Source organism: Heliangelus exortis, chromosome 3 (assembly GCF_036169615.1).
Source record: "Heliangelus exortis chromosome 3, bHelExo1.hap1, whole genome shotgun sequence".
Taxonomy (NCBI): Eukaryota; Metazoa; Chordata; class Aves; order Apodiformes; family Trochilidae; genus Heliangelus; species Heliangelus exortis.
The window spans coordinates 80,638,162-80,665,769 of NC_092424.1; the positions used below are offsets into that span (position 1 = coordinate 80,638,162).

General features: G+C 40.3%; 2 protein-coding genes across 11 annotated transcripts in view; one reads left to right on the forward strand and one right to left on the reverse strand.

Annotated features, from left to right (window-relative positions):
- CEP162 (centrosomal protein 162) overlaps positions 1–3,901 on the forward strand; it is a 48,424-nt gene extending 44,523 nt beyond the window's left edge. Inside the window, exon 29 of the mRNA XM_071741410.1 lies at positions 1,568–3,901. Coding sequence (XP_071597511.1) covers positions 1,568–1,786 — 219 coding nt within the window. The 3' untranslated portion in view covers positions 1,787–3,901. The remainder of the gene's footprint in view (positions 1–1,567) is intronic.
- Positions 3,902–7,866: 3,965 nt separating this feature from the next.
- MRAP2 (melanocortin 2 receptor accessory protein 2) lies at positions 7,867–25,320 on the reverse strand. 10 transcript variants are annotated; one of them, XM_071741412.1, is made up of 8 exons: positions 25,193–25,320; positions 19,771–19,847; positions 19,525–19,580; positions 18,561–18,696; positions 17,742–17,870; positions 16,396–16,539; positions 11,786–11,885; positions 7,867–8,413 (listed from the first exon to the last, which is right to left on the reverse strand). In XM_071741412.1, the coding sequence occupies exons 4-8, from the start codon at positions 18,679–18,681 to the stop codon at positions 8,020–8,022; spliced, it is 888 nt and encodes a 295-aa protein (XP_071597513.1). In that variant the 5' UTR covers positions 18,682–18,696; positions 19,525–19,580; positions 19,771–19,847; positions 25,193–25,320; the 3' UTR covers positions 7,867–8,019. The 10 variants fall into 10 exon arrangements, with proteins under 10 accessions (XP_071597513.1, XP_071597516.1, XP_071597515.1 ...); XM_071741415.1 differs by having other exon boundaries at positions 19,451–19,580; XM_071741414.1 differs by lacking the exon at positions 25,193–25,320 and adding an exon at positions 24,957–25,054.
- Between the last annotated feature and the right edge of the window lie 2,288 nt (positions 25,321–27,608).

Here is a 27,608-nt window from a genome sequence, read left to right on the forward strand (position 1 = left end):
AAAGGCAACTGTAATACAGTTACTTTTTTGATGGTATTTGTTTGCTTTTATATAATGTGAAAATTTCTTTACTGTTTCTGCAAAGTATCTGCTGCTGCCTAGTCTGTGATCTCTTACCACCAAATTAATCTTTTTTTGTAGAAAAATAGAAATAATAGTATACACAACAACTAGTTCTAAGTACTTTCATCTTTCCTGGTGCTACCAGCCTGGTTATGTCTGAAGCTTTGGGGGTTTTTTTGTCCTAGTTTTTCACCTTCAGTCATCTGCAGTGGGGCACAGAACAACATCCCCCAAACAATGAAAGGGAGCAATGTAGAAAAACTAATTGCTGGAGTAGGAAATAACAGGTTATCTTTATTATCAAACTACAAGTGCAATAATCATGACCTTTAGCTGGTAGAGCATTCATTAAAGACTCTATTATAATTAACAGCAGTATGGAGATTTTGGTATGTTGTGACACTTTTTGTTTTGGGTAATTTAATAGGATTATGCCACGGATTCATGTCAAAGTTAATACAAGCTTTTATCTGCAGCAGCTTCAGACCTGTGCGACTGCAGGGTATTTTCTAATTATTAAAGTTTCTGGTTTTAAAAAGTGCAGTAGTAGCTCAGGATATGTTAGATTCGGTTTGTTTCTCATGCAGAGTGTTCTTTTAATTAACACATTTAAATAGCAATTTATAAGGTTAAATTTGATCACAGAGGGGTTTATGTTACATTCTCAGCTTTGTCTTCAATATTCAAATTTTTAATTGGTGCTTTGGCGAGAAGAAGCTAAATTTTCTGAGGCTCACTAGTCAGAAATAGATTCCACCCCTCTGTCATCAGTGCAAATCTTGACAGTAATTTATTGCTATCGGAATTATTTTTGTAACATTCAGAACAAATTGTTTCCACTTAAGGTGTATTTAAGGTGTATATTAAGGTGTACTTAAGGAGTATTGTGTCCAGTTCTGGGCCCCTCAGTTCAAGAAGGACAGGGAAGTGCTTGAAAGAGTCCAGCGCAGAGCTACTAAGATGATTAAGGGAGTGGAACATCTCCCTTATGAGGAAAGGCTGAGGGAGCTGGGTCTCTTTAGTTTGGAGAAAAGGAGACTGAGGGGTGACCTCATCAATGTTTTCAAATATGTAAGGGGTGAGTGTCAGGGAGATGGAGTTAGGCTTTTCTCAGTGGTGACCAGTGATAGGACAAGGGGTAATGGGTGTAAATTGGAGCATAGGAGGTTCAAGTTGAATATCAGAAAAATTTTTTTTACTGTAAGGGTGACAGAGCCCTGGAACAGGCTGCCCAGGGGGGTTGTGGAGTCTCCTTCACTGGAGACATTCAAAACCCGCCTGGACACGTTCCTAGGCGATGTACTCTAGGGGGCCCTGCTCTGGCAGGGGGGGTTGGACTAGATGATCTTTCGAGGTCCCTTCCAACCCCTAGGATTCTATGATTCTATGATTCTATGATAAGGTGAGCACTGGGCTTTGAGACCGAGCAGCAGATGTAACCAAGCGGTGTGGGTTTGCCCGGGGGCAGCTCTGGCCGAGTGTTTGACTCCTTTCTGGTTTTCAGGCAGCCCAACTCCCGCAGCCTCTGAGTGAGGGGAGGCAGAGGCAGGAGGCTGAGAGGTGGCGCAGGCTGGCGCAGCGCAAGAACCGGGAACTCGAGAGATTCCGGGTGGAATTGGATTCGATATTGGATGTTCTACGGGAGCTGCAGAAACAAGGGGTTGTTATCCCTGCAACTGATCCCGGGGGATGCAGCGTGGCAGGCGGCTGTTGGAAGACCTGATTAGGTAGGAGTTGGTTTGAGAGACAGGGGTTTATTATTCGAAGTTATATAAATAAAATATTATTAAAAATCATGGATATAACACTGGTAAATTGGGTTACATTCTGCTTTTACCTGGAACTCGCCCTTGTCCAAGGGTATATGTGCACTGAGCAAATTACACCCCGATCATATTGTTTGGCTTTTATTTCTTTAGGAATAGTTACATGTATTTTTAAATATTCTATAAATTCATTTATTATTTATTCTGTGCATTCATTGGGGTTATTCTGTAAATTCCTTTACCATTGAGAAGTTCCATCTAGTGTTTTTTCAGATACTGCAGAATATACCTGAATATTTTTAACTTCTGTTTACAACTTACAGTAATTCCTTTGTGGAAAAAAATTTGAGTAAAATGCTGTTTGGCTCATATTTTTAGTATATGGGATTATTTTTCATTTGGTAGTACACAAAAATCCAGGTTTTTTTCTAAAATTTTGCTTCTCTTCCTCTAATTCATAAAATGTTCCTTCCCAATATCTTTAAGACCCCTCTCAATGGTAGAGGGACCATTCCCTTCTCCCTCTCACACCCTGACAGAGTTACACACATAAGGGTCAAGCCTCTCAAGAGAGCACAGGAGCAATTGCTCACTGCAACATTAACATGGAACTTGGAGTGCTAAGGTCTTGTTCCCTTGTTTCAGAAAAGAGATGGACCAACTGGGCAGGAAAGAAAAAGCAGTCTAGAAAGTGTAGCTTTAGGAATTACTGAAGCCACCAGGGCTACCTGCCCCAGAGAGGAGACTGGGGAGGTTTTTCCCATGAAAAACCTGCTGCTAAGAGGACAGAAAAAGGATAAACAGTAAGACAAATCGTAGTAAGGAAAAGTCAAGGGAGATTGCTATTTGGTAGCTTAAATGACAGGTTTTTCAAACATTAAAATCATGAAATTACTAATTTTGAAGCCTCAGCAGTGGAAGTTCTTAAGAATTCCACAGTATTGAGGTTCTGGATCAAACAACTTTTATGTAGGGCAAAGAGAAGATAAAGCTAGAATGTACTCTTCAGATCCTTGCAGTATGGGTCAAAGCTAGCATTTAAGTCAAATGTGATACAGTTCAGCTCTGTGTATATGTATTTATGTGTCATTCTTCTTCAGGGATCAGCAGTAAATGTGCATTTTGGCTTATACAAGCATGTGACTGAGCATGGATAAAGAACAAAATAGTGTAACAAATTATTCCATATAGGCACAGACAGAAATCAACAGTGCAAGGATTGTCTGGGGGCTTTTTTGAGCATATACACACACAAAGTGAAAGCAATTAATATAATAATCATGGTTGTTTCATATTCAGATATTTTTAGTATGGATGTTCTGGCCCCCAGTAATGAAGTATTAGTATCATAAAACATGTAAATACAACAATGCTTTGTATATAAAGGAGGAGCTCTGTGTAAAGATGCTGTATTTTCTTGGTTGGTGAGTGGTTTGCAAATGAAAAGGATAAAACTGAGTAATTGAAACTTATTTATTTCCTGTATAGTTTGCTATATATGTAACACTGTATTAAAGCACATGATCTGAAGTAAGATTTTTGAAGTGACAGCAGCCCTTGTGTTCTCAGAGGGGCCCAGGTCCTGGCTGTAAGTATAATAGGGCACTGCCTGGGACAGGAAGGGGTAGGGGAAGCATTTCTGTTTGCTGCAATATAAAAAAAAATACTCCAAATGTATAATCCTTAGGTCGTCAAGAAAGTATTGCTTTAGCATTCATAGGGTTCCTTCAAACACCCTTTAAAATTCTTGCATTCAGGTATCAGCAAATGCTATTTTATCTATTTGAATTAAATTTCAAAGTAAATTCTCTCTCTGAGTCCATTTTACTACTAGGGACCATGTTTTCCCCTATGTATTTATGTAGCTGTGCACTCAAGAAAGAGGAATACCCTGAAATGGAGCAGAGGCTGACAAAACAGGTCACCAGCTCTTGCTGCTTTCAGTGGGATCTTTCAGAGAGTAACAGAATTAAATACTCCTTTTGTGCCATTTTCCTTTTCTTCTTCCTTCCTATTTCATCATGCATTTCCAAGAGGCATTAGAGTGAATTGATTAAAAGACATTAATATCATTCCCTTGAATCATTGCCATATGTTTATCTGGAATTCATTTGTTTACTGCAAAGCAGCTGGAGTACAATAATTTGAATTGTCATGCTTAAAGCTTTTAGGCAATCACGTGAGCAGCTGGCAAGGTGACTCAGTGACCCAGATTACAGAGAAGACATTTGTTCCCAGAGAGCAAAATTGGGTGTACAGAAGAACATCAGATCTCAGCATGGCATTTGTGGCAGAGACATAAGCAGTGTGCTGTATTTCGTGTTTTCTGAAATGTCAGATTTGTTCATATAACAAATTAAATAGGTTATCATGCATGAAGACCTTATTTGATAGTACACAATACATTTTTAAGTCTGCCACTATCACTTAGTATTTAATCTGCTTTGGAAAAGGAAGGAAAAGAGAGCTGTGTGCTAGCACCAGCTGTGCAAATCCAGTTCTGCAATAGAGGGAGGCCATGCATCAAGTGCTGCCACGACTCTTTTGAACAGAGCCCTCTTGAACACTTGGGTAATGTTTAGTCTTTCCTGCTGCTTACTCCAAGCCTCTTAGCCAAAAATAAGAAAGCACAGGCCTCCAACTCTTGATTTTGTTGGACGTGTAGCAAAAGGTTCTGTCTCTGTGCTGTCTTTGCTCCCTTTCAATACCTGAGGCAACTGATTAAGTTCAGTTCAGCTCTGCAGTATCTCAACCTGATTTATTGAGCTTTTTCACCTTTCAATGCCAGGAGAAAGGGGAAAAGCACATTTGAATTCTTTTGCCAGTGGCTTGTGGAGGGTGTTGTGGGGTTCTTTTAACCACGGAGTAGCAGAACAGTATTATTCAAGTTCTTCTGCCCCAGTTCATAAAAACTAAGTTGCATAACAAACACAATCACTTTAACCTTTTAGCATCAGAGAATGAATGTAGCTCACTGGATCTTAGTAGAGAACTTTAAGTGTTCACCTTTCTATTTCTCTTTATAAGCAGGCACTTTCTGATTTTAGATTGTAGAGTTTGGTTTGCCTTTTGATTGTTTTGGTTTTTAAAAGGTACACAGCTAAAAAGTGTTTACACAGAATAACATTTCACAAATATTCAGCTTTGAAAACTGGAATGCATAACATGACCTAGTAAGTTATTACAGAATTCAATTACATGTTTATGCAAACATAGGTATTTTTCTTGGGGGAACTCTCCATGAAGTTAAATTTTCCACAGGTATAGTAAATACTCACATTTATAGTGAATTTTGAGAAAAGGCTCTCTGACAGACCAAGTAATAAGAAAACTTGCAATAATTCTGTTTTCAAACTCCATTAAATTCAGAATATTTGTTTTTAAGGATTACCCTTTGAAAGCAAGGTCAAAACACTTTCTATTCATTATGAACCAAACTGGCTTTCTGGGAAAAGATGGAAGATTTTTTTTTTTAAACAGCTTTTGGTATAGCTGATTATTATGCCTGTCACCTTTCCCCTGAAGGAAAATTCATGCCTATTAGTGCTTTAAAAAGAAAACAAAAAAACAACAAAAAAAGCTTTAAAATAGCTGCTTTCAAAAGCTGCAGGAAGTTTGTGTTTGTCTTTGATTCTGCTCTAATGCAGAGGCAGAACAAAAATGTGAATGACTTTATTGTTGCCACAGTTTCTGAAGTCGTGGAAGCTGTGCAGCAGGAAAAGGCAGGTTCCTTTACTGTAAAAAGCAGTGTGAAGAACTCTAAATACAGAAGGGAGATAAGAGGGAAGTAGTAGAACCATCAGGGAAGAACAGAACCAAACATTTAAATACCCCTTTACAGAAGTAATACATCCTTCACAAACACATAAGAATACAACTCAAATGTGTTGTAAATTAAGTTGGTAAAATCCCTTAATCGTTTTGTTTCTTATCTGTCAACCAGGTGTGAAGTGCCAGCAGCATCCAAATGCACCAGTGCCTCTCCTTTCTCCCTGAAGTAGCAGTTTTGCATGTTCAAAAAAACCAAAAAGACTTAAGGCAAGCAAAGAAAAGCTCAGGTTAGCCCACTGGGAGTAGCTTTTTTTTTTTAAAACCAGATCTTCATTATTCTGAAACCTAGTTTTAAGTGCTTTAAGAGTAGCCTACATTTCTCAATAGCAGAAGAAATGATATTTCTTTTACACAGATCTTCCCTTCATTTAAGCAGCATCTCTCTTTTCAAGCACAACAAAAGAAACAAAAAATAATAGATCAAACACTACTGAGGGCAGCTCACTCGTCCAGAAATAGAAAAGCCACATTTAGTAGAAAGCTCTGAGCTTGTTAGCTAGAACAATACTGAGCTTCAGTGAGGACAAAAGCATAACCCTCAGACAGCTAATAGTTGCTTGAGGTGCCACATTCAGAAGGCAGATTTCCCAAATCTCCTAATTTGGGAAAAGGGAAGTTGGCAGCTACAATTTAATGCTCCTGGTTAAGTTCTTACTGTAAAAGGAGACCTTTTCTGCAGATGCAGCAGCATACTGGAGACCCTCCTTGCAACCCATGCAGCTATTTCTCTTCAGACTTCTCTTGGGAACTGTTTTCAATGATCTGCTAGTTTAAAAAAAAAATCTCTGTTTCAAATTGCATTTGAAACCAGGAACTCTATGTATAAATGGTTTATAAGTGCACAGGAAAGGAAAACAAGATCTTTTCCCCCCTCCTTGAATTCTTTAAATGCATGACCCATTCACAATTTTTTAATCTTTGTCAGGTAAAGGGAAGAATGAATTCATCAGTCTTTAAGCACCTGAAGAATGTATCAGGAGATCATTGCTACATTTTCACTCTGGCACAAACGTGGTACACAAAATAGTTTAGTTTCAAGAAAATCCAGCTAGGCACAAGTGCTTGAATCCACAAGTTAGGTTTATTAACAACTTCCTTCAGAGCACTCTTACTCCAGATCAGGCAAAGGATTTGGTCCTGGTTCCTCTGAATCCTACATGCTTGCCCTAAAACCATTTCACTCTTAGTTACCCGTCTCTTGAAGAAAGCTGAAACATAATTTAAGTACTGGCTAAGGTTCAGAGCCTTATTCCTTCTCTAAAAAGTAATTGGCATTTTGTAATAGCAATAAAGTTGCCACTATACCCGTCCAGTCCCTTAACAAACCTTCAACTGGGAGAACAGCTGTTGTTGCAACACCAGCCCAAAGGAGCACAAAGAAAATGGAGCAAGTGCAGCTCAGCTGTGCCTTTGGAGTTGGTCTTTTCAAGAGCTGGAAGCCTGCTAGACCTTCACTGGCCCACTGGTCAAGAAAGGGCCATTAAAAGAGCCAAAAAGCATAAGCAGCTTAACATACCACAGTCATTTACATATAGTAACCACTGGCAAAAGAAAAGTAGTTTTTGTCTGATTTCCTGTGATTTAGCTACTGAATACTGCACTTGCCAAAAAGGAAGTTCTCATCTCCAGTAAAATAATAAATAAAATAAAATTACTCTGTGTAGAATACTGATTCCAGGTCATCACTGGGCAGCTGTCAGAATGTCACTGAAAAACTATAACTACAGGCACTATTTTGCTTTCACTCAGCAGCAGATGGGGGTAGCATTTTGTAACTGAAAAATTTGGTATGCAAAGTATTCCCTCTATAAGGTTTCTGAGTTGGGTTTAACCTGCAGTAAAAAGCAGTTGTAAATCAGAAGTTGAAGTTAACACAAAGCAAATATCCATTGTGGTGCTCAGTTTCAGGTGTCCTTTTTGAGAGTGGCAGAAGCTGCAGAACCTCCCCAGAGGCTGCCTGGTTATTCAGTCTTCTTCAGTCTTAATTTGAGGTTTACACATTTCTTGGCCAAGGAGTTCTCATAGACCTCCCCGTGCCATGCTTCAGCCTTGACAGTCCCCACAATTTCTTATGGTATCCTTCTGAAGATGAACATAAACAGTCATTAAAAACAAAAAAAAAAACAACCCAAACAAACAAAACCCAGAAAATCAGGAAGCAAAAATAATGCTGGGCAAAAGGATTAGACCACAGAAGGCATCAGAATAAAGCATTCTGCATTTTACTTTTGTCTGAACAGAGTTCTGTCAGCACAGCCAGTCTTACATACAGTAAAAAGTACAGGTATGAAATACCTTCTGTCAGTATCCCAGAAGGCCAAGAAAGGCTCCCAACTGGAATGTTTACCTTAAAGACACTTCAGTCAAGGATCCGATGGGAAGATTGCATAACTGATTTGCTTTCTAAAATGATTGGTGGCTCTGAGATGAGGAGATCATCCTCACCTAATGAAGAGTTCTGCTCTGTGTTCACAAAGTTAGGAATGTTAAATTTTGTAAGACAATTCAGGTCATCTTCAAACATTTCATGGCTCCTGGGACCTTCCTGGAAGTGGATATTAGTCTCTAGACCTGGGCTTTTCTGACTTGGTTTTGCTTTATCCAAATGTTCCACTTCATTAATACAGAAATGGAAAAGTGACCGGGATTCTTCAGCTATTTGATGTGAAAAGACCCTCTCTGACTCCAGAGGTCTTCCAAAATCTGCCACAAAGCTCTTCATACGAAATCTTTTTTCAGAAGTGTCTGCATTGCTAAGGAGGAAAAAGAAAAATACAGTAAACATGAAAGTAGAACTATTTCAGTTGTTAGCAGCAAACTGGTTTTCAGTTCATAATGTTGGTTATTCTGATCATAATGGTTATTCTGATCAGAAAGAAAGAAAACACTGTAGTTTACCTACAACAGACTTTAAAAGCCAGCATGACTTACTATTTTCTGCTGAAGATATTTTAAGTCTTGGTTTGTCAACATGATTTTCCATGGGAATGTTATAAATGCCAACACCCTTAAGTAGGACTTCTAGTAATAAATATATTTTATTAATCAGGTCACCTAATGAGTTTAGAAATACGCTTCAGTATTTCCTCTTGATGTCAAGTAATAAGAAGATTTTTTTTAATGGCCTATTGAACACTGAGAAAAAATCTTCAATAAGGAAAATCTGAGACATGGGCAGCACTGCTGTCACTAAAGCCATCATTTGAGTGCTTGGCTGACCAGACATCAAACCATCTTTTGTACTGACTTCAGCCAGTGACATTCAGATTCCCAAATTAGGAGAGCTGGACCTAAAGCCTGCTATAAAGGCTGGCTGATGTCTCTTGACAAATCAGAGACATGGCCCAGGAATGACATCTTAACATCTCTCTTGGACTTTTCTAGAAGTATGAGCTCAAACCAGCTCCAATCTGCATGGACCTGTGCAAAAGGGATGAACAACAGGGGGTGAGAAAACCTGAATCTAGACACAAGTTCTACAGATAGTTCTGCGTTCTTTGTCAGGCTGAATTTATGTGCTATCAACACAAAATGGAAGTGATTTGCATCTGAAAGGCAGTAGAGGTGTTCAGAGGATGAGTAATGAAAAAATCTAAACATCAAAATACAAGTTTTGTTAAGTAAGAGTTAATGAAGCAGACTCTTTACACATGAACATGCAGTGAGTGACAGCAGAGTCTCATAGTTGGACACAGCACTTGGGATTTCCACAGAAACATAATTTAAGTCCCTCAAACCTGCAGTAGTGGGTAAATGATGAACCTTTCTGCACTTTTCAGGCAGACATTCATAAAATTTGTCAACAAATTATTTCATGGCATAAGCTAACATTCTGCACATGCTAATAAGCAAGCAAGCAAAACTGCAAGAGGCATTATTCCCATAAGTAAATTTCTATCTCTCCCCATCAATATTCTGACCCTTTTCTTCTGTTCTGGTCCAAGAATGTACCTAATTCTGAACATCCTGTACAATTTTGAAAAGTACATGCTATCATACTCCTTTCTGTTGAGCCAAGGAGAATATAGTGCTAGAAAAATCAAGAGTATTCTACTTCAGATGCATCCATCTGAACCTAGTTACATTTCTCTCCTACATTAATGGTACTTGAAAGAACAGCCAGATTGACTGACTCAAGTCAGAGATATGTCCATCAGTCAGGCTTTCACCCAGCACCTAGGAATTCCATTAACATCTGTGTCTAAAGGAGGACTGAAAGACAGCCCACTAATGAAAAGATGAGTCATGAAGGATCCAGTCAGGTATAAAGACAGAAGATTTGGGCAAACTAAAACCACAGTCTGGACTGGTTGTAAAGGTAGGTATTTACGGTCTCCTGTTTTTACATACATGTATCAAAAAATAAGAGGAAACAATATTCACTGCCCTTACATGTTTCTAGATGATAGATTTCCAGTAGCTCACATATTTGGTTATCAAATCTCAAAAAATAGTGCTGAAATTTTTTAAAGGTGCTAGCTCAGCATACATAGTGGGCTAGCACACAAGCAGACAGCTCCTAAAGCTGCAAAGGAAGTTAAAAACCAATATAAAAAGGAATAACCAGGCCCTCTTCAGCAACTGAAGAAAAATGAGATTAAGATTGGAAAGGACTTCTGGAGTCCCTTGCCTAATGCCCTGATAAAGCCCAGGCCAGCCCTGCTTCACATCAGGTTATCTGGATGTAGAAGTTGACCAAAATGGAGGTTTCACAAACTCTCTAAGCAACCTATTCCAAGAAAATTGATGAAGAAAACAAGAGGACAGTGAGAGATACCAAGCAGGCCTCTGCTACCTGAAAGTACAACTTCACAAGTGTACACACTTATGACAAATACCCATATTAAATTCTCTTTGTTGTGTATTTGACAAATTATTGCTGCAGGATACTGCTCAGCTAAGGAGCAAGATCTCCAGTAAAAAAGAAGCAGCACACCAACAATCACAGGAACGATAAAGATATTTGGGAGCCCAGTCTGGCTACTTTATGAAAGTCTGCAAGGGAGAGAAAAAAAATACTGGCAAGAAGCTGAATTTTTGCTTCTTTTTCCTTCTTACAGAAGCAAAAATTTAGAAGCAGAGAAGAGGCTCACAATATACAGATGTTCTCTCTAATATGGACCTGTCTCTACAGATGTGCTATTATATAAAGTTTCAGAGCCTGTTTATATGTGACTAAATAGCAAAGGGCATTCAGTAGGCAGAGATAAGCAGGCTGCTTTAGGAAGGAATAAGCACTAAGTTGCCTTTCACAATCAGCTCCTCATTGCTACCTGCCTGCAAATGATCTCACCCTCCAAAGAGGATTTTTATTTCTACTTTATGGCACAGAAGCCTGAGAGGAGATGTGGGTTCAGACTTTCTGAGAGGATGGGACACAGACAGCCTGTGTGCTGTGAGAATGCAGATAAACAGCTGAGGCAAGGCATGGTCTGCACACACTTAATCACTAAGAAAGAACAAGAAAAAAAGGTCAGTCTGTCCAGGCTTTCAGGAGAGCCTGGTATTAAACAAACATGGAGCTGATCTGTACTTCAGTATCTACTGGAATTTCTTGGCAGAAACCAAGACACTGAGAACAGGGGAGCTACAGGGTTAAGGGAAGATTTTGTAGATACTACTGATACCTACCTTTTGGACTGAATGCAAACATGAGGAAACCCACCAGACTTCAGCCTCCTTAATTAATCACCTGCATTGCATTTTATTTGTGTACACTCTGTCAATATTCTCATTTTTCTGTCCATCATAATGTCAGCCTATCTAGAATGACCTGGTTTATTTGCAGAGCAAAGTAACCTAAAGCCACCTCTTTGGCAGCTTCCCCACCAAGTTTCTCTTATCCTGAAAATGCATACAGGCAGCTGTTCCCTTATCTTACTGCATGACTACTGACTATTTACTAAATAGGGAGCATGTTCATAACAAATCTACTGAACCTAGAAGTGCTTAGAACAGAGATTACTTGAAACAAAGATAGACTGCACCCTTTTGTAAAAATAAACTAAAGCAAAATGGTGCTGAGCCAGTGTAATGTCAGCATTGATGCTGCTTGTTTGGGGTCTGTAAAAGAACAGACACCCCAGTTAGCAACCTGCATTTGTTATTCCAGTTTTTAGACTCACTCTTGATGTGGTGCTCCTGTCTTCGTCAGCAGGGTCAGGACAAAAAACATGAAGATGACAAAAACTGCAAGACCAACCCAAAATCCAATCACAATGGAATCTGGTAAAAAAGAAAAAACAAGGTGATCAGTATTTCACCTGCACTTGCAGAAATCCAGGAGGCATTGCAGCATGACTGCAAGTCCCAAAAGATTTTGCAGGTTATTCCCATGTGGCAAAGAGGAAGGAGGATCAAATTTATCATTATCTATGTTTAAACAGAAAGCTGTCATTGAAGCTTTCTGTTCAAGCCCAGATTTTACTGATGCCTGGAGAAAACAAAAGTTGAAAGAAGGAAGATACTGAATTCTCTTGGCTAATAAAATGAGATCAGCTCCCTTTGTGATACCTGGCCCATTTCCAAGCACTGATTTGAAAAAAAAAATAAGTACTAAAACTCAGAAGAGAGAATTATTTAATTTTCAGCAAAAACCTCTGCCCCTGTAGAACTGAACTCCTGCTATATTCACAGAATCATAAAATGGTTTGAATTGGAAGGGACCTTAAAGATTTGGACAAGAATAGTCAAACCACCTGTTAATTACAAGGAAAACACCAACAGAAGTCATTGAGAAGGGTGTTGCTTCTTTCCTTCTGCATAAGATGCACCTACTGTCCTCATTTATAACCAATGGACTCATAGATAAATAGCCAGACCTACTTAAAACAAATCTTTGTTCCCATAGGACTTCAAAGTTGATGCAGAGTTGCTCCAGAAGGAAGCTTAAAGCTCCCAGGAACTTGATTAAGAGAGGTCCAAGTGGGACAAATATTATTTCCAGGCAACAATCAATTGATAAGCATTCCCCAAAGTCAAAGCAGATCAATCTAAAGTATGATCTGGTCCAGACTCAGGTGATTTTTCACCTACAATTTCACTTTTTTGGTTTTGTTTATATAAATATTCAGAACTGTAAAAGTTTAAAAAAAAATTTAATTAGCATACAACCATGCAATAGGGGACTCTTGGTGGGGACAGATACCCTACGTATCCTCAACCTCTCATTACACAGCTCCTCCTGAACCTCAAAGACCCTTGCTGGCTGTAAAGGTGCACAGTGATGTGTCAAACCCAGTGCAGCAAGCACAGCACAGAACTTTAGCCAGCTTGTTACATCTCCCACAGGACTAACTAAAGACACCAGAAAACAAGGAATAGCTACCCTGCCTGGTGCTTGACCCTGATGGTTAATCACACTTGCATTGTGAAATATCTTCCATACTAAAAAGCAGAGATGGAATCTGGAAATCAATTCTAACCATTTGCTCTTTCTCTGTGAAGTCAAAATGCCTGCTGCAACACCCTTTGTGAAATAGCTAGAGGGTGGTTTGAGTGAACACAACAAACACACAACAAAACCACAAAAACACAACAAAAACCCCCACACCTGCCAGCTTTTTTTACTGAATAACAAGCTTGACTAGAGATTTGTTTGGTGTTTCCCCCAAGGAAAATTCCTAACTGAGCCTAGCACTACATCTTCCTTGCTTTATTGTGCCTCCTGACACACTTCCAGCCCTCTGCGATATCAATTACATTTTTTGGATTTGTTTAAAATTAAAGCAGTTGGCCTAAGTTCTCTCTGCTATTTGAGTCTCAGTCATTTTAATGCAAATTATCCAGATATCCTAGCTTTTAAGCATTCACTCAAAACAAAAGGTATGTAACAAAATGTTTATTCAAAAACATGTGATACATAGAACTACATCCATAAAACTGTCTCAAGTTCCTAACAGATTGAGAAATTATGCCCTGGCTTTCTCTAGTTGCAGTATCAGCCTTCTCCTTCCTAACACAGACTCCTAACATCCTGGCAGCAGTTCTGACTGCCCTGATCATTCCTACCTATTTTACCTCTCTCTAATGTTACTGAATTTTCTTCTGCTCCAAAAAAACCAAATTTGTTCTTATCTCTGCTAGTCATAGGTATATCCTGGCTATCTTTGTCTATTTTCTTTCTATAGGCTTAGCTTACAAAGCATTGTCCTACTTTTCTGGCTTTTCTGATTTCATATCTCCTCAGCTCAAACATACTTTTTGCTTATAAAGCAACTTTTTTTTTTTTTAAGTCCTATATTTGAAAATTCATCATCTTCCCATCTTCACTTTTTTCAAAAAACTTATTTTTGTGTATTAAATCATTCTGTCAGTATTCTTCTTCAAAGGTCACTGTAGAAATTTTTCTCTGCTTTCAAAAAACAGGCTTCTGAATCCCTATGTGTACACATTAACCTCACCCTTGCCTCCAATTAATTAAATAAGCATTGAACTGAAAGAGGCTTCCAACTTCCTCTTGTGGAATTCATCTTAAATAATAGTTGAAATCAGCATCCTCTCATTTTGGGTGAAATGCCCTGTCTATCAGAAATAAGTAAATAAATATAAATTTTAAAAAATAATCACACACCTCTAATTTTAAGAAGGACCAGTGATGTTTTACAACTGGTCAAGTGTGACTGCCAGCTTGTATCACCTAAACTGGAGCCCATTCTCCTTTATGCTCTCCAACATAAGTTACAGGCATTTATTTATTAGCTCCCCTTCTTTGTCAATATTCAAGGTCTCCTTCCTAATACAATTCCAGTGTGATCTCCTCTCCTCTTTCCTCTCCAGTTTAGGATTTCAGTGAAGTTAAATGTTTGACCATATTGGCTCCACACTCTTTAACAGCCTCAACTCAACTGGAAATAGCTACAAAAAACACAGGAAAAAACACACCATGACAAGAAATACCATGCTGTCCACAATATGGACATAGAATGTTCCATTACTAGATTAAACACAGCCCTCTGAAAATGCATGCAGCACCACTGAAGTAAACAGAACTAACCCAAACCTATCAGTTAAAAAAAAAACACAAACAAAAAAAAACAAACAAAAAAACCAAAAACAAACACACAAAAAAACCCAAAAAACAAACAAAAAAAAAACCAAGCAAAACAAAACAAAACAAAAAAAACCAAAAAAACCCACAAAGTAAACCACTGGAAAAGATTTAAAAAAAAATAAATAACCAACTACCAAGTGAGAAGGGACTTCCTAGGTCACTGATTCATTACTATTAATTATTACTCTTACTATTAACCTCTTTCCTAAGTACATCCAGCTCCATCTAAAAAGTGTTTTTTACTTTGGTCCCATTCTCTAGTAATGGTTGTTCAGAACCTGCCTGCTCTACAAAGAGCAACCCAACATCTGTTTTGCCACTGTACCTTCCTCAATCCAGAGGTGACTATCATATATAATATTTTCCCCCATCACACTCTCTGACACACCCAGCTAAAAAGCAGGCATGTACCTAACACGATAGCTAATCTTTGTAACCAGTAATCTTTGTAATCAGGTTTAGCCTTTGACTGAGTAGAAGAATATAAATCAGAGACATCACAAAAATAACCTACATTTTTCAAGTACATACCAACCTACCATCTTTAAAAATACAGACAGTAATCACACCTTTTGAGTAAAAAAAAAAAAAAAAAAAAAAATGAAGAGAAATAAAATTCAGGATAAAAATAAAATTCTACCCCCCTCCCCCCCCCACATCCTTCCCTTTTTTTTCTTTTTTTATAAGCATTAATAACTTTTTAAAATTTCTTCTGAATCTTACACAGGCTTCCCAAAACCACCTGGCTGTGCAGCACCAAGGGGGATCAGCCTTTCTGGGCTGCTGTTTTACCATTGCAGGCACTCTGAATATTCATTAAGGCAAATGAGGCAGAGAGTACACATCTCACCCTGGACCAGTGCCCCTTCCCTGGTACTTTGAACACTGGAGCTCAAACCCTCCCACACTGTGTCCAGTGCAGAAACAAAGAAACAAGATGGTTTGCTTCTTTTTAGCAAAGTGCTTGCAAAACACCTGCAGTAATTCTGAGTTACTTTTTTTTCTTTTGTTTTTTCTTCCTTCCCCACACTACTGCTTCCACCTTAAAAAAAAATTTTAAAAATTAAAAAATAAAAAAAGCTGAACCTATTGTCTAGATTTAGGTAAATGTACTACCTTATCCTAACTATATTTCCTTTCAATTCCCATCTATATTTTACATCTCTCTGGGCTTCCACTTGTTACTTCTGATGTAAAACAGCTCCAGTATTAATTCCCAATGATAATGATTTTTCAGAGTGAGAAATTTCTTGGGGTTTTTAAAATCTTTTTAAAGCCTTACATTTATGTTCTATGAATACAAACAAAACCAGTAAGGTTGCTCACCACTGCCTTTGCAATGTTAACAAGAAAAAGAACAAAGCAACATGGATCATACCACGTAGTCACCAGAAGCAGCAGTGCATTTGGTGCTATGAACTCTTCCTGATAGTCTGATACTCCTCAGTATTGACAAATTTCCACCACAGCCAAGAAATCCATGTTTCTCACATGCACAATAAAAGCAGTCAACAAAAAGACACCGAATAATCATTATAATAATATAACACAGTAATATCTCTAATTGTGGAGAAACCAAAAAATTAGAGTATCTTTTTGTACAATATTCAGTTAGAAATGAAGAGCAGGAACATTAAGATGGGGAAGCTCAGCTGCAATGAAATATATCCCTACTGAACTTACATTTATGAGCTTTCAGGCCTTCAAATGACACTGGTCCATACTCATAGTACTCATACTCCCAGGTGTAGTCAGAGTTAGACAAGGTCTGCTGGGAGGTTCTGTTAGAAATCAGCCTCAGGGCAGACATCCTGAACCTCAATAAACCTGTGGATACAAAATGCATTCAGAGAAACTACATACTTGTAGCACATCTTTTGATTTTATGGATACTCCTTTCTCTTTTATGGGATCTTTTCCTCATCACAGTTCCCAAGATGAGCCACTCCTACTTAAAAAGCCTCTCTCTCTCTCACCTGTTCCTTTCACATCCAGTATCACTGTGTTATCAGACAAGGCTATCCCACATTCTCCCATTCCTTCCCCAGTCTTGGATGGCCAACCATGAGACAATACAAAGTGTCTCTTCAATGGAAAGGGAAGAACTGATCTTCACCTCCAGAGAGATGACTGTAAGCATATGAAGAATCAAAACCAGGCTCCTCAGATTGATTACAGGTTTTAGAGCTCAAAAATAGTAAATACCAAAGACCACCAGCCTCAGCAGCTTGGGATAAATGCTGCCATGAAATTTTTCATATGGGTGGAGAACTGCCAGACAACCAGGCTAAAAGAGTTTTATTATCTAAAAAAAGGTCCAGCTGGCAGCTACTTACTAGTGGCACCCCTCAGGGATGGAAATTGTGATGAAAATGAGTGCACTGGTAAGTAAATCCACAGATTATGAGGGGGACAAGTCAAGAGGCTGGAGGGCAGACTGTCACTGAGAGGGACCAGGACAAGCTGGAGAAAGGGTGACAGGAACATTATGTGGATTAGCAGTGCAAGTGCAAAGTCCTGCATCTGGAAGGGAATAACCCAATGCAGTAATACAGGCTGGGAGTTGATTGGTGAGGCCCAGCTCTGCAGAGAAGGACTGTGAGGAACAGGCTGAACATAAGTCAACAACATGCCCTGTGGCAAAGGAGGCCAAGTGTGTCCTGGGCAGGTCAAGAGAAGTGTTTATTCTTCTCTACTCACCACTGGTAAGACTGAATCTGGAGTTACTGCATCCAGGTTTTGTATCCCCAGTAGCAGAAAGACACAGACACGATGGGGTAAGTCCAGTGAAAAGCAACCAAGATGGTGAGAGAGATGCAGGCCAGGATGCATGAGAGCTTAAGGGAACTGGGTTTGGTCAGCCTGAAGAGAAGGGTGCAGGGAGACCTTACTGCTGCCTACAGCTACAGTCAGAGGGAGCAGAGATGACAGAGCCAGTCTCTACTTGGAGGTGCAGAGTAAGAGGGCAAGAGGCAACAAACACAAATTGGGAAACAGGAAATTTAAATTAGATACAAGGAAAAATTTACCTGATCTAGTTGAGCATGCTTTGAGCCAGATGTTGGACCAGATGACCACTAGAGGTCCCTTCCAACGTAAATTTGTGCTAACAGACAGCTTCAATATGCCACTACAGAAGGAAAATAAATCAGGAGTGGCTTTCCCCATAGATCAACAAAAAATGGCAATCCAACATTATCATCATTAAATTCTCGACAGATAATTCTGTCATTACCACAACACTTTATTAGGGATGTGCATTTTTGCAGAATTTTTTTTCCAGAATATTAAGACAGTTCTTTGCACACCAAAAGAGAGCACATCTCTGCACAAAACATATCCTGCAGCAGCTGAACTCAGGACATTCAACTCAAAACATATTACAAAAATATTTTTGTAAAATTAAATTAAGCTTTGGGTAATTCTCTATTCAGTTAAAACCCAACAAGGTGACGACTTCATGCAAGCCATAAAACTATTGCAATCAGTTGTTCCGTGGACAATGAAACTTCTCAGAAATTCTCAGATTTTCAAAAAAGTTATTTCTGAAACTATCTTACCTGGAGCAAACGCTGTCTGGAATACCTAAAAACAACTTTAAATAAATATTGAATTATGCTTGAAAGAGTAAACTTCATACCCAGTTACAGCATTCAGAACTTTAAACAAATACCAAAACTTGACTGGCAAACGACAAATCCTTTAAAACAAGAAACAGAACTATTTTTCAATTCAAACCTACTTCCTTTTCACAAGGAGTAACTTGCCAACAGAAAGGTGAGGGGAATGGGATGGGAAGAGATGTGACCAACCCCATTCTTCAGTCAGGATAAGGAATTTCCCGTTACCCTCACCTTCCTTTAGCCACTCAGAAATTCCCAAGAAGAATAAGTAGCCTGAAGCACAGAGGAGGAAACAAAAAGATGGCTGTAATGGAGAATCCAGGTCATGGCTGAAGATGTTTCCCATCTGCTATTTCAAGTCCTACAAGAACATGATAGAAAGAGGTAAGTGACTTCATTTGCCTGTGCTAGCAATAAAGTTCCTCCTTTGCTTTCCCCGTGACTAGAAACCCACCTTATTTCCTGGAATCAAAGAGACAATGTCTAATTAAGCATTAGACAGAGTTTTTCTTGGGTTTAGTCAACTGCTGCTTCTGGTAAGAGCAAGTGGTATGTGAAAAAAACCTAAGATTCCTGTCCTAGTCTCCTCCATATCAACTCTGCCTGTTGCATATTTATGAGTTTGTGTTTCATTTTGTGACTGGACCCTGAGACTACATGGTGCTGCACTACATGCTGGTGTTCCCACCATCTTCTTACCCCTATTCTCCTCACAGTTTTCTTGATGACATGACTCTTAACAAACTTTATTAGCATATTCCTGTTTAAGGTCTGCTTTTCTCTTTTATAGCCTTCCAGAGAAATCCTTCATTAAAATATTTCCCATATGGCATCACCAATGTTCATTGTCACCTCCTTGCTTTTAGTGTAATAAGAGCTGAGCAGGAATCTGCAGGCAGAAAACTTCAGAAGAGTGTACATGAACTATCAAAAAATATTCCTTCTTCTACCTCTAGTGCAGGCAGATCTCTCCCTGTTCTAGTCATTAGTGCCTATTTATGATTTATAGGAGAGTAGCAACTTCTAAGACACAAAAAATCTGTCCTGGTTTAGACTTAGGTTAGGACTTGAAGGTCCAGTGTTTCCCCACTAACTACAAGCATTTCCAGACTTACTTTTAAGGAAGACAAACCACTACAAGAGGGAGAGGCACTAAACTGAAACATAGGTCCCCAGCTCCCAGGCTAACCTGTGCCTCAGGGTTTGTGGAACATGTAAAATGTGCCTCTAAATCACTCAGTACAGCTAGGCATAATGAAAAAAAAAACCAAAAAAACCCAAAAGAAAAAGTACAAAATTATTTACTTCACATTGTATCAGCTAAATGGTAATATAAACCCCATCTTTCTATTGCTCTGCCACACTGCTATTGCTTTGAATATGCTGTGCTGCTACCAAACATCAGTGAAAATGAAGTCTGCAGGGAATACTTAACCAAATGGTCCTCTCTTCTTGCTAATTCTCAAGGTCATAAATAGGCAGGATTTGAGATCAAACTTGTGGTCTTTTCATCTGCAATAAAAGAGAGAAAAGGCAGATATACAAAACAAATCACATTTAGCAAGAAAAACCAAAAGATATCAGAAAACTGACTGTACAGTGCCAATATTGAGTATGTGATACATTTTATTAGGGAGAAAAGAAAATACCAGTGTTAACAGTGGTCATGTTTGTCACTGATGCTCACAAACAGCATCATCTGCTTGAGCTGTTGCAATAAAATAACAAGAATGATGTTGGACTCATCACAAAAGGCCTTTATAGCAACTGCTAAGGAAAATGCTGTTTTAGTCACTGTTTATCCTGGGAGCTAAGGATGAAAAAAGGCCAAGTTACAGCCATCTGTGCCTCGTACTACTGTATTACACAGCATATAACATACCTATTATTATCCTTACAACTGCAATAGAAACTAGACTCCAACAATACTTACACACTACACATTTTCTCATGAAAATGGCTTATTTTCCATGTATTAATGCCTAATATCTCACCCTGTGTGTGCCGCAGTTTAAAAGGAATCTCCACACAACTATATACAGTTTGGATGCTAATAGTGTAGCTACAGTTTGTATTTTGTTTAGAAGTGACAACACTATGTCTTTAAAGTAGAATTTACCAAATAGAAGACCAAAAGAGTTTGCCAAGTATTTTCCTTTGGGAATATGCAAATTTTTTTTTATGCAAACACTAATGTTCACTTAGTAGTGCAATGACCTGGTAGCAAGGCAGCAAGTGATAGGAAATCATACCATACTATGAGTTAAAAACTATGAGATAAAACAAATCACTCACTTGTAAGCCTTGTCTGAGAGGACAGCTGAATTATACCTAATGTGGCATCACAGAAGCTACATATTTCTCTCTCTCTTTAAAAAGTGTCAGTCCTGCACTGACACCAAAGGGACAGGAAATAGAATAGAGCCCCTGGGATTTGCTCCCAAAACACAACAAAGCAAAATGCTTAGCTCAGCTCCAATAGCAAAACCTTAAAAGTTACATCCAGAATATACAATCTGAAGAGACAGAATTATCTACAAATAATAAAGGTACGTTAGCTATAATTATTTTCTTCAATTAGGGAGGAATTACACAATCAATCCATCATCCAGCTTCAAGGTACAAAGCTGAGTTTCAGTTGAGCTCAGTAAACATTTCAAAAACATTTCGTTTTGACATTCAAGATAGTAAAAACTGCTATGTTACAATAATTCACCCTCCCACCAAATAATACCTCTCTACACAAAAAAAAAACCACCCCCAAAATAAAAAAAAATCCCAACAACTCAACAGTTGTTACAGTCACAGCAGAAAACAAGACTACCTCTTCTTTTTAAGCAAGTCTATCTTTCTACAGACAAATTAACATGTTTATATTTCTGAGCCATTTTTAAAGAAGGAAGATTGTCCTTTTAACAGCCTTCTCCCAGATAAGCCCCAGATGAACCAGTGTTTAACCAATTCAGAACATGGCTCATGGAAATGGCTGCAGATGCACCTCTGGTCAGAAGAGACCCCTGGGTATTGCTGAGCCCATTCTCCTCTCCCCACCAAAAGTCAATCTCCTCTTAGATGTTCTTAGGTGCTGTTATGGTACCTTCAAAACCCAAGTTCCCTAAATACCAGCCAGACTAGAAGATTCCCTATCAGTAAGCACTGAAGTACTGAGAACTTTTCCATCCTATAATGTTCCACTAAATGCTGACATGACTGGTGTATGGAAGTATATTCAATACTTTCCAAAAGAAAGGCTGCCTTTTCCCTCAGCTGTTCGGAATACTACCAATTTTAACCTTCCACACTAAAAATTTTTTAACCTTTAAACTTTCAGTAAACATCACAGATAGAGGTCTCAGGCTGATTTTTTAATGGAAAATCCTGAAGTGAAAGAGCTCTGGCATACCCCACCTATGTGGGAAGAGTAAAGCATAAAGCAAGTTTCCACTAGCCTGTCTTACATGCCTCTGCTTTTGGGGTGCACTATTTTCCTGAACTTTCCTGGCTTGGCAAAGTAGTGGTCTCTTTTTTATCTTATTAAATGTCCTGTTTTATTAGCTTTATTCCCACTTGAAGCCTGTCAATTAAATGCCTTATTCTGAACAGAGAAAAGGGAAGTTTGCTCCCCTCCATACTCTTACTGATCAGCCCACACTGATGGCTCCATCTAAGAGTTGCTGTTCAAATACCTTCTATTTTTGATATCATGTCAGAACACAGAAAAAATACTCACCCACGAGTATTTCAAATGACCATTTGAAAGAAGGAATTACTCTTGAGTGATTGTTTCTGGGAAACTCAGCACTGATAAACAGCTTAAGTTATCTGGGCTCCCTTTTTATATGTTACCTGTGCCATGCAGTGGGGGTGCTGTGGCCACCCCTCTGTGCCCCATCACTGTGCCAGTCCTGGGTATAAACGCAGAGCAACTTTTCACAGGGTTGAACAGCCCAGAAAATGGGTAAGTGCATTCAGGACTCACTTAAAAGCTCAAAAAAAAAAAAAACTAAACCAAAGTGGTAAGGCTGGTAGGTAGAGTGGAAGCTGAGTACATTTCTCCTCCCCCATTACAAAATAAGACTAATTTTCACATAAGGTGCATCTGGTTTGAAGTACAGACCACAGCACATCTCTCACAGCACCTCTTCACTTCTCAGCAGTTTTTCCCACAGAAATAGCTTTTTTTCTAGTCTACACTAAAGCAAGAAGAAGATAAACCATCAGAGATAAAAAAATAACCCAGGTATGACAGACCATTTCTTCAGAGTTACTCCCACACTTGGGTATCTCACAGCTGGGCTTTGGCTGTGCTATGGTAGAAATCTTCAGTTTATGCTCTCACCCACACAGGGTCTGTAAAATCAAACTCAGAGACACAAAGTAATGCTTGAACTATTCAATTTGTCAAATCAGTGCAATTAGTTTCCTCAAGAACTAAAAAAAAATAAAATAAAAAAAAATAAAAATACAGCTTCTCTTGAAAACTTCCACACTTTGATGCCAAAACATTTTCTGAACTTTTGTAGTTAGCCTGCTACAGAGTGCAGAAATTTTGCCTTAATCAGCTCAGTGCTTACAGCAACAAATTCAGTCACTGAAGAAGAGCTTTTAATAAAACGTCAAACTGGTTTGGGATTTTTTTCCAGAGGAGAACTGTTGGGTTTTTTTTTCCCTGACTTTAGATCCAATTCTTCCCTCTAGTGCTGCTGAACAAGCAAACAATTTATTGCACTGTCTCAAAAACAAATTTCTTTTCAGGTAAACCAGAGAGAAGTGCACAACTGAATTCCCCCATCTTTAATCCCCACAACACCTCCATCCTACACCAGGCTATAAACAAGTATCTAGAGACCAAGGAAACATCATTAAAACAGTACATCCAAAACCCATTTCAGTGACTCTGCAGAATAAAGCCCTCATTAATTTGTTCCAAAACTTGCCAGTAATAGATGGTACTGTTGGCTCAAATCTTGGAATTCCTTTTAAACAAAAGCTGCAATGGTGTTTATCTGTGCTTTACGTTAAAACTTCTTCTACCACAAAGTGTACATGGATGGCCACCAAAAGAAGTAAACACTTGTCCTGCTCATAATATTCTGATTTGGTTTCTTTTTCTTTAAAAAAAAATATCTTTCAATAGGTTGATTTAATTTATACATTTTTACTTGTAATTGATATGCCCAGAATGTGTCTATTTTCAGCAGATGGGCCCAGATTTTCCACAGTCAATGGAGAGTTGCCACTCCCCTGGAATCTTTCCAGGTATTTACTCCTGTGATGCAAAAATTATCTCGACTCTCTGATTAGGAACCTGAATAGGAAACCACAAATGGACAAGAAAAAAAAACAAGCTATATTTGAGGCTATTACCCGATCATTTCCAAGCAGAAACCAAAACATCTATTTATTTCCACAGCAATTACATACATCTGCATCCCTGAGCATACAGCCTCTGGGAAGCTCTAATTTGAGTAAAAGGCAAAAGCAGAGGGAGCAGCTCCAAAACAGAGCACGAGGCTGGGAAACACACCTGGAAATAGAAGTGCCTCTGTGTTCTGACAAACCAACCCTCACCAGCCTTGCCAAGGCAATTTAAGGCAGCATTGACACTGCTGTCCCACTGTTCTGCTACCTACACATGTCACAGGAGAAGCAGCAAACTAATCGTGTGCCTGTGCTTCCAGACACTGTTAAGCACAGGACAAGGCTGATGCACCAGGACAAGGAAGTCAAGTGCCAGGGAGCAGAGACTGTTTGGAAGGAAGTTTTGGCAGCTTTTCATTGAGGCGATCATCTGCAGAAAAAGAAAACAGAGCAGACAGCTCAGAAGGACCTGAAGTGCTTATCATACCAGTCACTCTCAACAGAGGTTGTTCAGCAGAGGATGAGATTGCTAAGAAGACTGTTCAGAAAGGCAATGTTAAGGGAGAAGGAAAGGGACAGGGGAAGGAAAAAACTATGCAAATCAGCAGAAGACTAGGGAAAAGCCCATGAGAAGAAGGCAAGACTGAGAATAAAAGAAGTAATCTAAGGCTGCTTGGACTATCATCCCTCCTCTGAAAGCACAAAGGAAGGTGTCATTTGGATGGGGAAAAAAAAACAAAACCAAACACAAACCAAACCAACAAACAAAAAAACCCCCAAAAAAGAAAACAAAACAAAAAAACCACACCACAACCAAAATCACAACAAAGCCCCCTCTAAAGAAAAAAAAAAAAAAAAAAAAAAAAAAAAGTGAGTGCCCAAACATAACCACCCCACAAAGTTATCTTGCCTTTGGGTTTGGTTGTTTTTTTTTTGTTTGGTTTGGGTTTTTTTCAAGCACTTTAGGTGACACTTTTAAGTTCATTCAAATACTTAGCAGTCAGAGCACAACACAACATAAAATCTGGTGACAGAGAAAATAATTTCCTTGCATTCCAAGAAAGCTGTGTGCTATCTGTTTTGGTTTTGAACATGCAGACTTCGTAACACCAGAAGGAATCACTCCGCTGCAAATTCAGCAACACGACACCACCTTTCCGCAGGTGGCATCTTCAGTATCACCCAAACGAACAGTTGCCAGCTCAAGCTTTTTTCTGATTATTTTGAACGCAATTGAAAAATCAATAGAGTGTTTCAGACCTTAAGGCTTGCGAAAGTCGCTCTCGGTTCCGAAATCCTCCGGCCGCCTGTTACCGCAGGCTGAGCTACAGACACCTGGGGCAGCGCCAGCCCTCACCGCGCCCGGGAGCACCCACCGCTGCGGCGGGGCGGAACCGGGGAGGGGCGGGCGGGCCGACTCTCCAGCCCTCCCTACGATCGCTCACACACACAAACAAACAAACACGCACACACACCCCGCAGCACCGTCCCCTTACCCGCACCGGACCCGTCTGCCCGCTCCCCTGAAGCGCAGCTCCGTCCCGGGCGAGAGGCGTAGACCCCGAGGAACACCGTCTCCCCGCCGTCCGTCCGTCTGCCCGCCCCCTTCTCGTCCTCCCCTGCCTCCCTCCCTCCCTCCTACCTGTCTGAGTGACGGACTGACTGTCTGACTGTGACTGACTGACTGACTGTCTGACTGTGACGGACGGACAGACTGACGGACTGACTGACGGACGGACGGACTGGGGCGGTGGCAACGGCCGCGCCCCGGCCCAGCCAATGAATCGCCGCCCGTGCGGTGTGGCAGCACCACGTGACCCGCCCCAGCCAGTGGGCAGCGGCGGCGGGAGCGGCCCCGGCAGGTGCGGGCAGCCCGGGCTGCGGGGAGAGCGTGTGTGGGCATCGAGGGGAAGGGAGAAGGGAGAAGGGAAAGGAAAAAGGAAGAAGGCAGAAGGGAAATGGGAAGGGAAGGAAAGGAAAGGAAGAGAGGAGAAGGGAGAAGCGAAGGGAAGAGAGAAAGGAAGGGAGAAGGGAGGGGAAGGGAGAAGGGAAAAGGAAAAAGAAAAAGGAAGAAGGGAAAAGGGAAATGGGAAGGGAAGGAAAGGAAGAGAGGAGAAGGGAGAAGCGAAGGGAAGAGAGAAAGGAAGGGAGAAGGGAAAAGGGAGAAAGGAGAGGAAGGGAGAAGGGAAAAGGGAAAAGGGAGAAAGGAGGAGAAGGGAGAAGGGAAAAGGGAGGGGAAGGGAGAAGGGAAAAGGGAAGGAAAGGGAAGAGAGGAGAAGGGAGAAGGGAAGGGAAGAGAGAAAGGGAGGGGAAGGGAGAAGGGAAGGAAAGGAAGAAGGGAAGGGAAGGGAGAAAGAAGGGCAAGGGAAGAGAGGGGAAGGGGAGGGAGAAGGGAAGGGAAGGGAGAAGGGAAGGGGGAAGGGAAGGAAAGGGAGAAAGGAACGAAAGGGGGAAGGGAAGGGAAGGAGAGGGGGAAGGAAGGGAGGGGAGGGGAAGGAAAGAGAGAGGAGAAGGGAAGGGAAGGAAAGGGAGAAAGGAAGGAAAGGGAGAAGGAAAGGGAAGGAGAGGGGGAAGAAAGGGAGGGGAAGGGAGAGGAGAAGGGAGGGGAGGGGAGGGGAAGGGAAGTGAAAAGGGAAGGAAGGGAGAAGGGAGGCAAAGTGAAAGGAGAATGGAGGGGAAAGAAAAGGGAAAGGAAGAAAGGAGGGGAAGGGAAGGGAGAAGGAAAAGCAGGGGACAGGAAAGGGAAAGGAGGGAGCTGGGCAGGTTTTGGCACGGGCAGAGCTCCAGTGTGGAGTAACCCCGTGGGGTTGCTTGCCTGGCACACGCGTCTCAAGGGGGAGTGTTAATTTTGGAGTGTGAGGAGAGCTGATGATCTGTGCCACATAGAGGTGTAGGGTCAGTGTGTTAGCACACGGGCAGGGCCCGTGGGGAGCCATGGCATGAGCCCCTTGGCAGCCAGGTCTGCTGTCAGCCCTTGTCCTGGCAGGGAGAATGAGGGTTGAGAGAGGTGCTGCCTCAGCTGTCAGGAGGTGAAGGGCTTTAAAACTACAGGGTCTGTAGGGTCCCTTGCACCGTTTCCATCCCTGTGAACTGCAGCTTCTTATTAAAAAGAGAGTATTGTGGGTGCATGAGAGCAGTACCTCACCTTGCTGCTTGAAATTTCAAAAGGATGGGAAATTACAGAATGATTGAGGGTTGGTAGGACATGAGGAGATCATCTAGGCCTGCTGAAGGTCAGGACATGAGTCTCCAAGGACAGAGACACAATGTCTCTGGGCAACCTGTGCTACTGCTTGATTGCTCTCACTGCAGAAAGAAAACCCACATTTTTCTTGTGGTTAATGGAATTCCTTCCTATTTCAATTTGTGCCCTTGCCTCTTCTTTACTGAACGCTACTGAGAAGAATCTCACTCCATCTTTGCTCCCACCAGCAGTTATTTATCCACATTGTTAAGAGCACCCTGAGTCTTCTCTAGCTATCATATGCTGCAGTTCCTTCATCATCTTCATGGCATTTAATCATCTTTGTGGCAATCGAGTGCTGTAATAATGAATGGCATCACTTAATTTTTCAATCCAGTACCAGGAAACAAGTCTCACAGATCTGTCTAACAAAGCCAACAGCCTGCTGCAATACTCCCCACTAGATTTTATTAGTGGATTCTTGGTTGTGCTCTGGCACTAGCTCTTCAATTCTTTTTACTAGTGGCTCCTACTCATTAGCATCAGCTTTTCCATGTGGTTTACATCCATTTGTCTTCTTACATTCAAATGCAGATCATGTGGAATTAAGGGCATCTATAAAACCACTTCTTTCTTTCTAAGCAGGACAGTGATCTCGAACAGTCACAGAATCATAGAATGCTCTGGGTTGGAAGGGGCATTAAAGATCATCCAGTTCCAACCCCCCT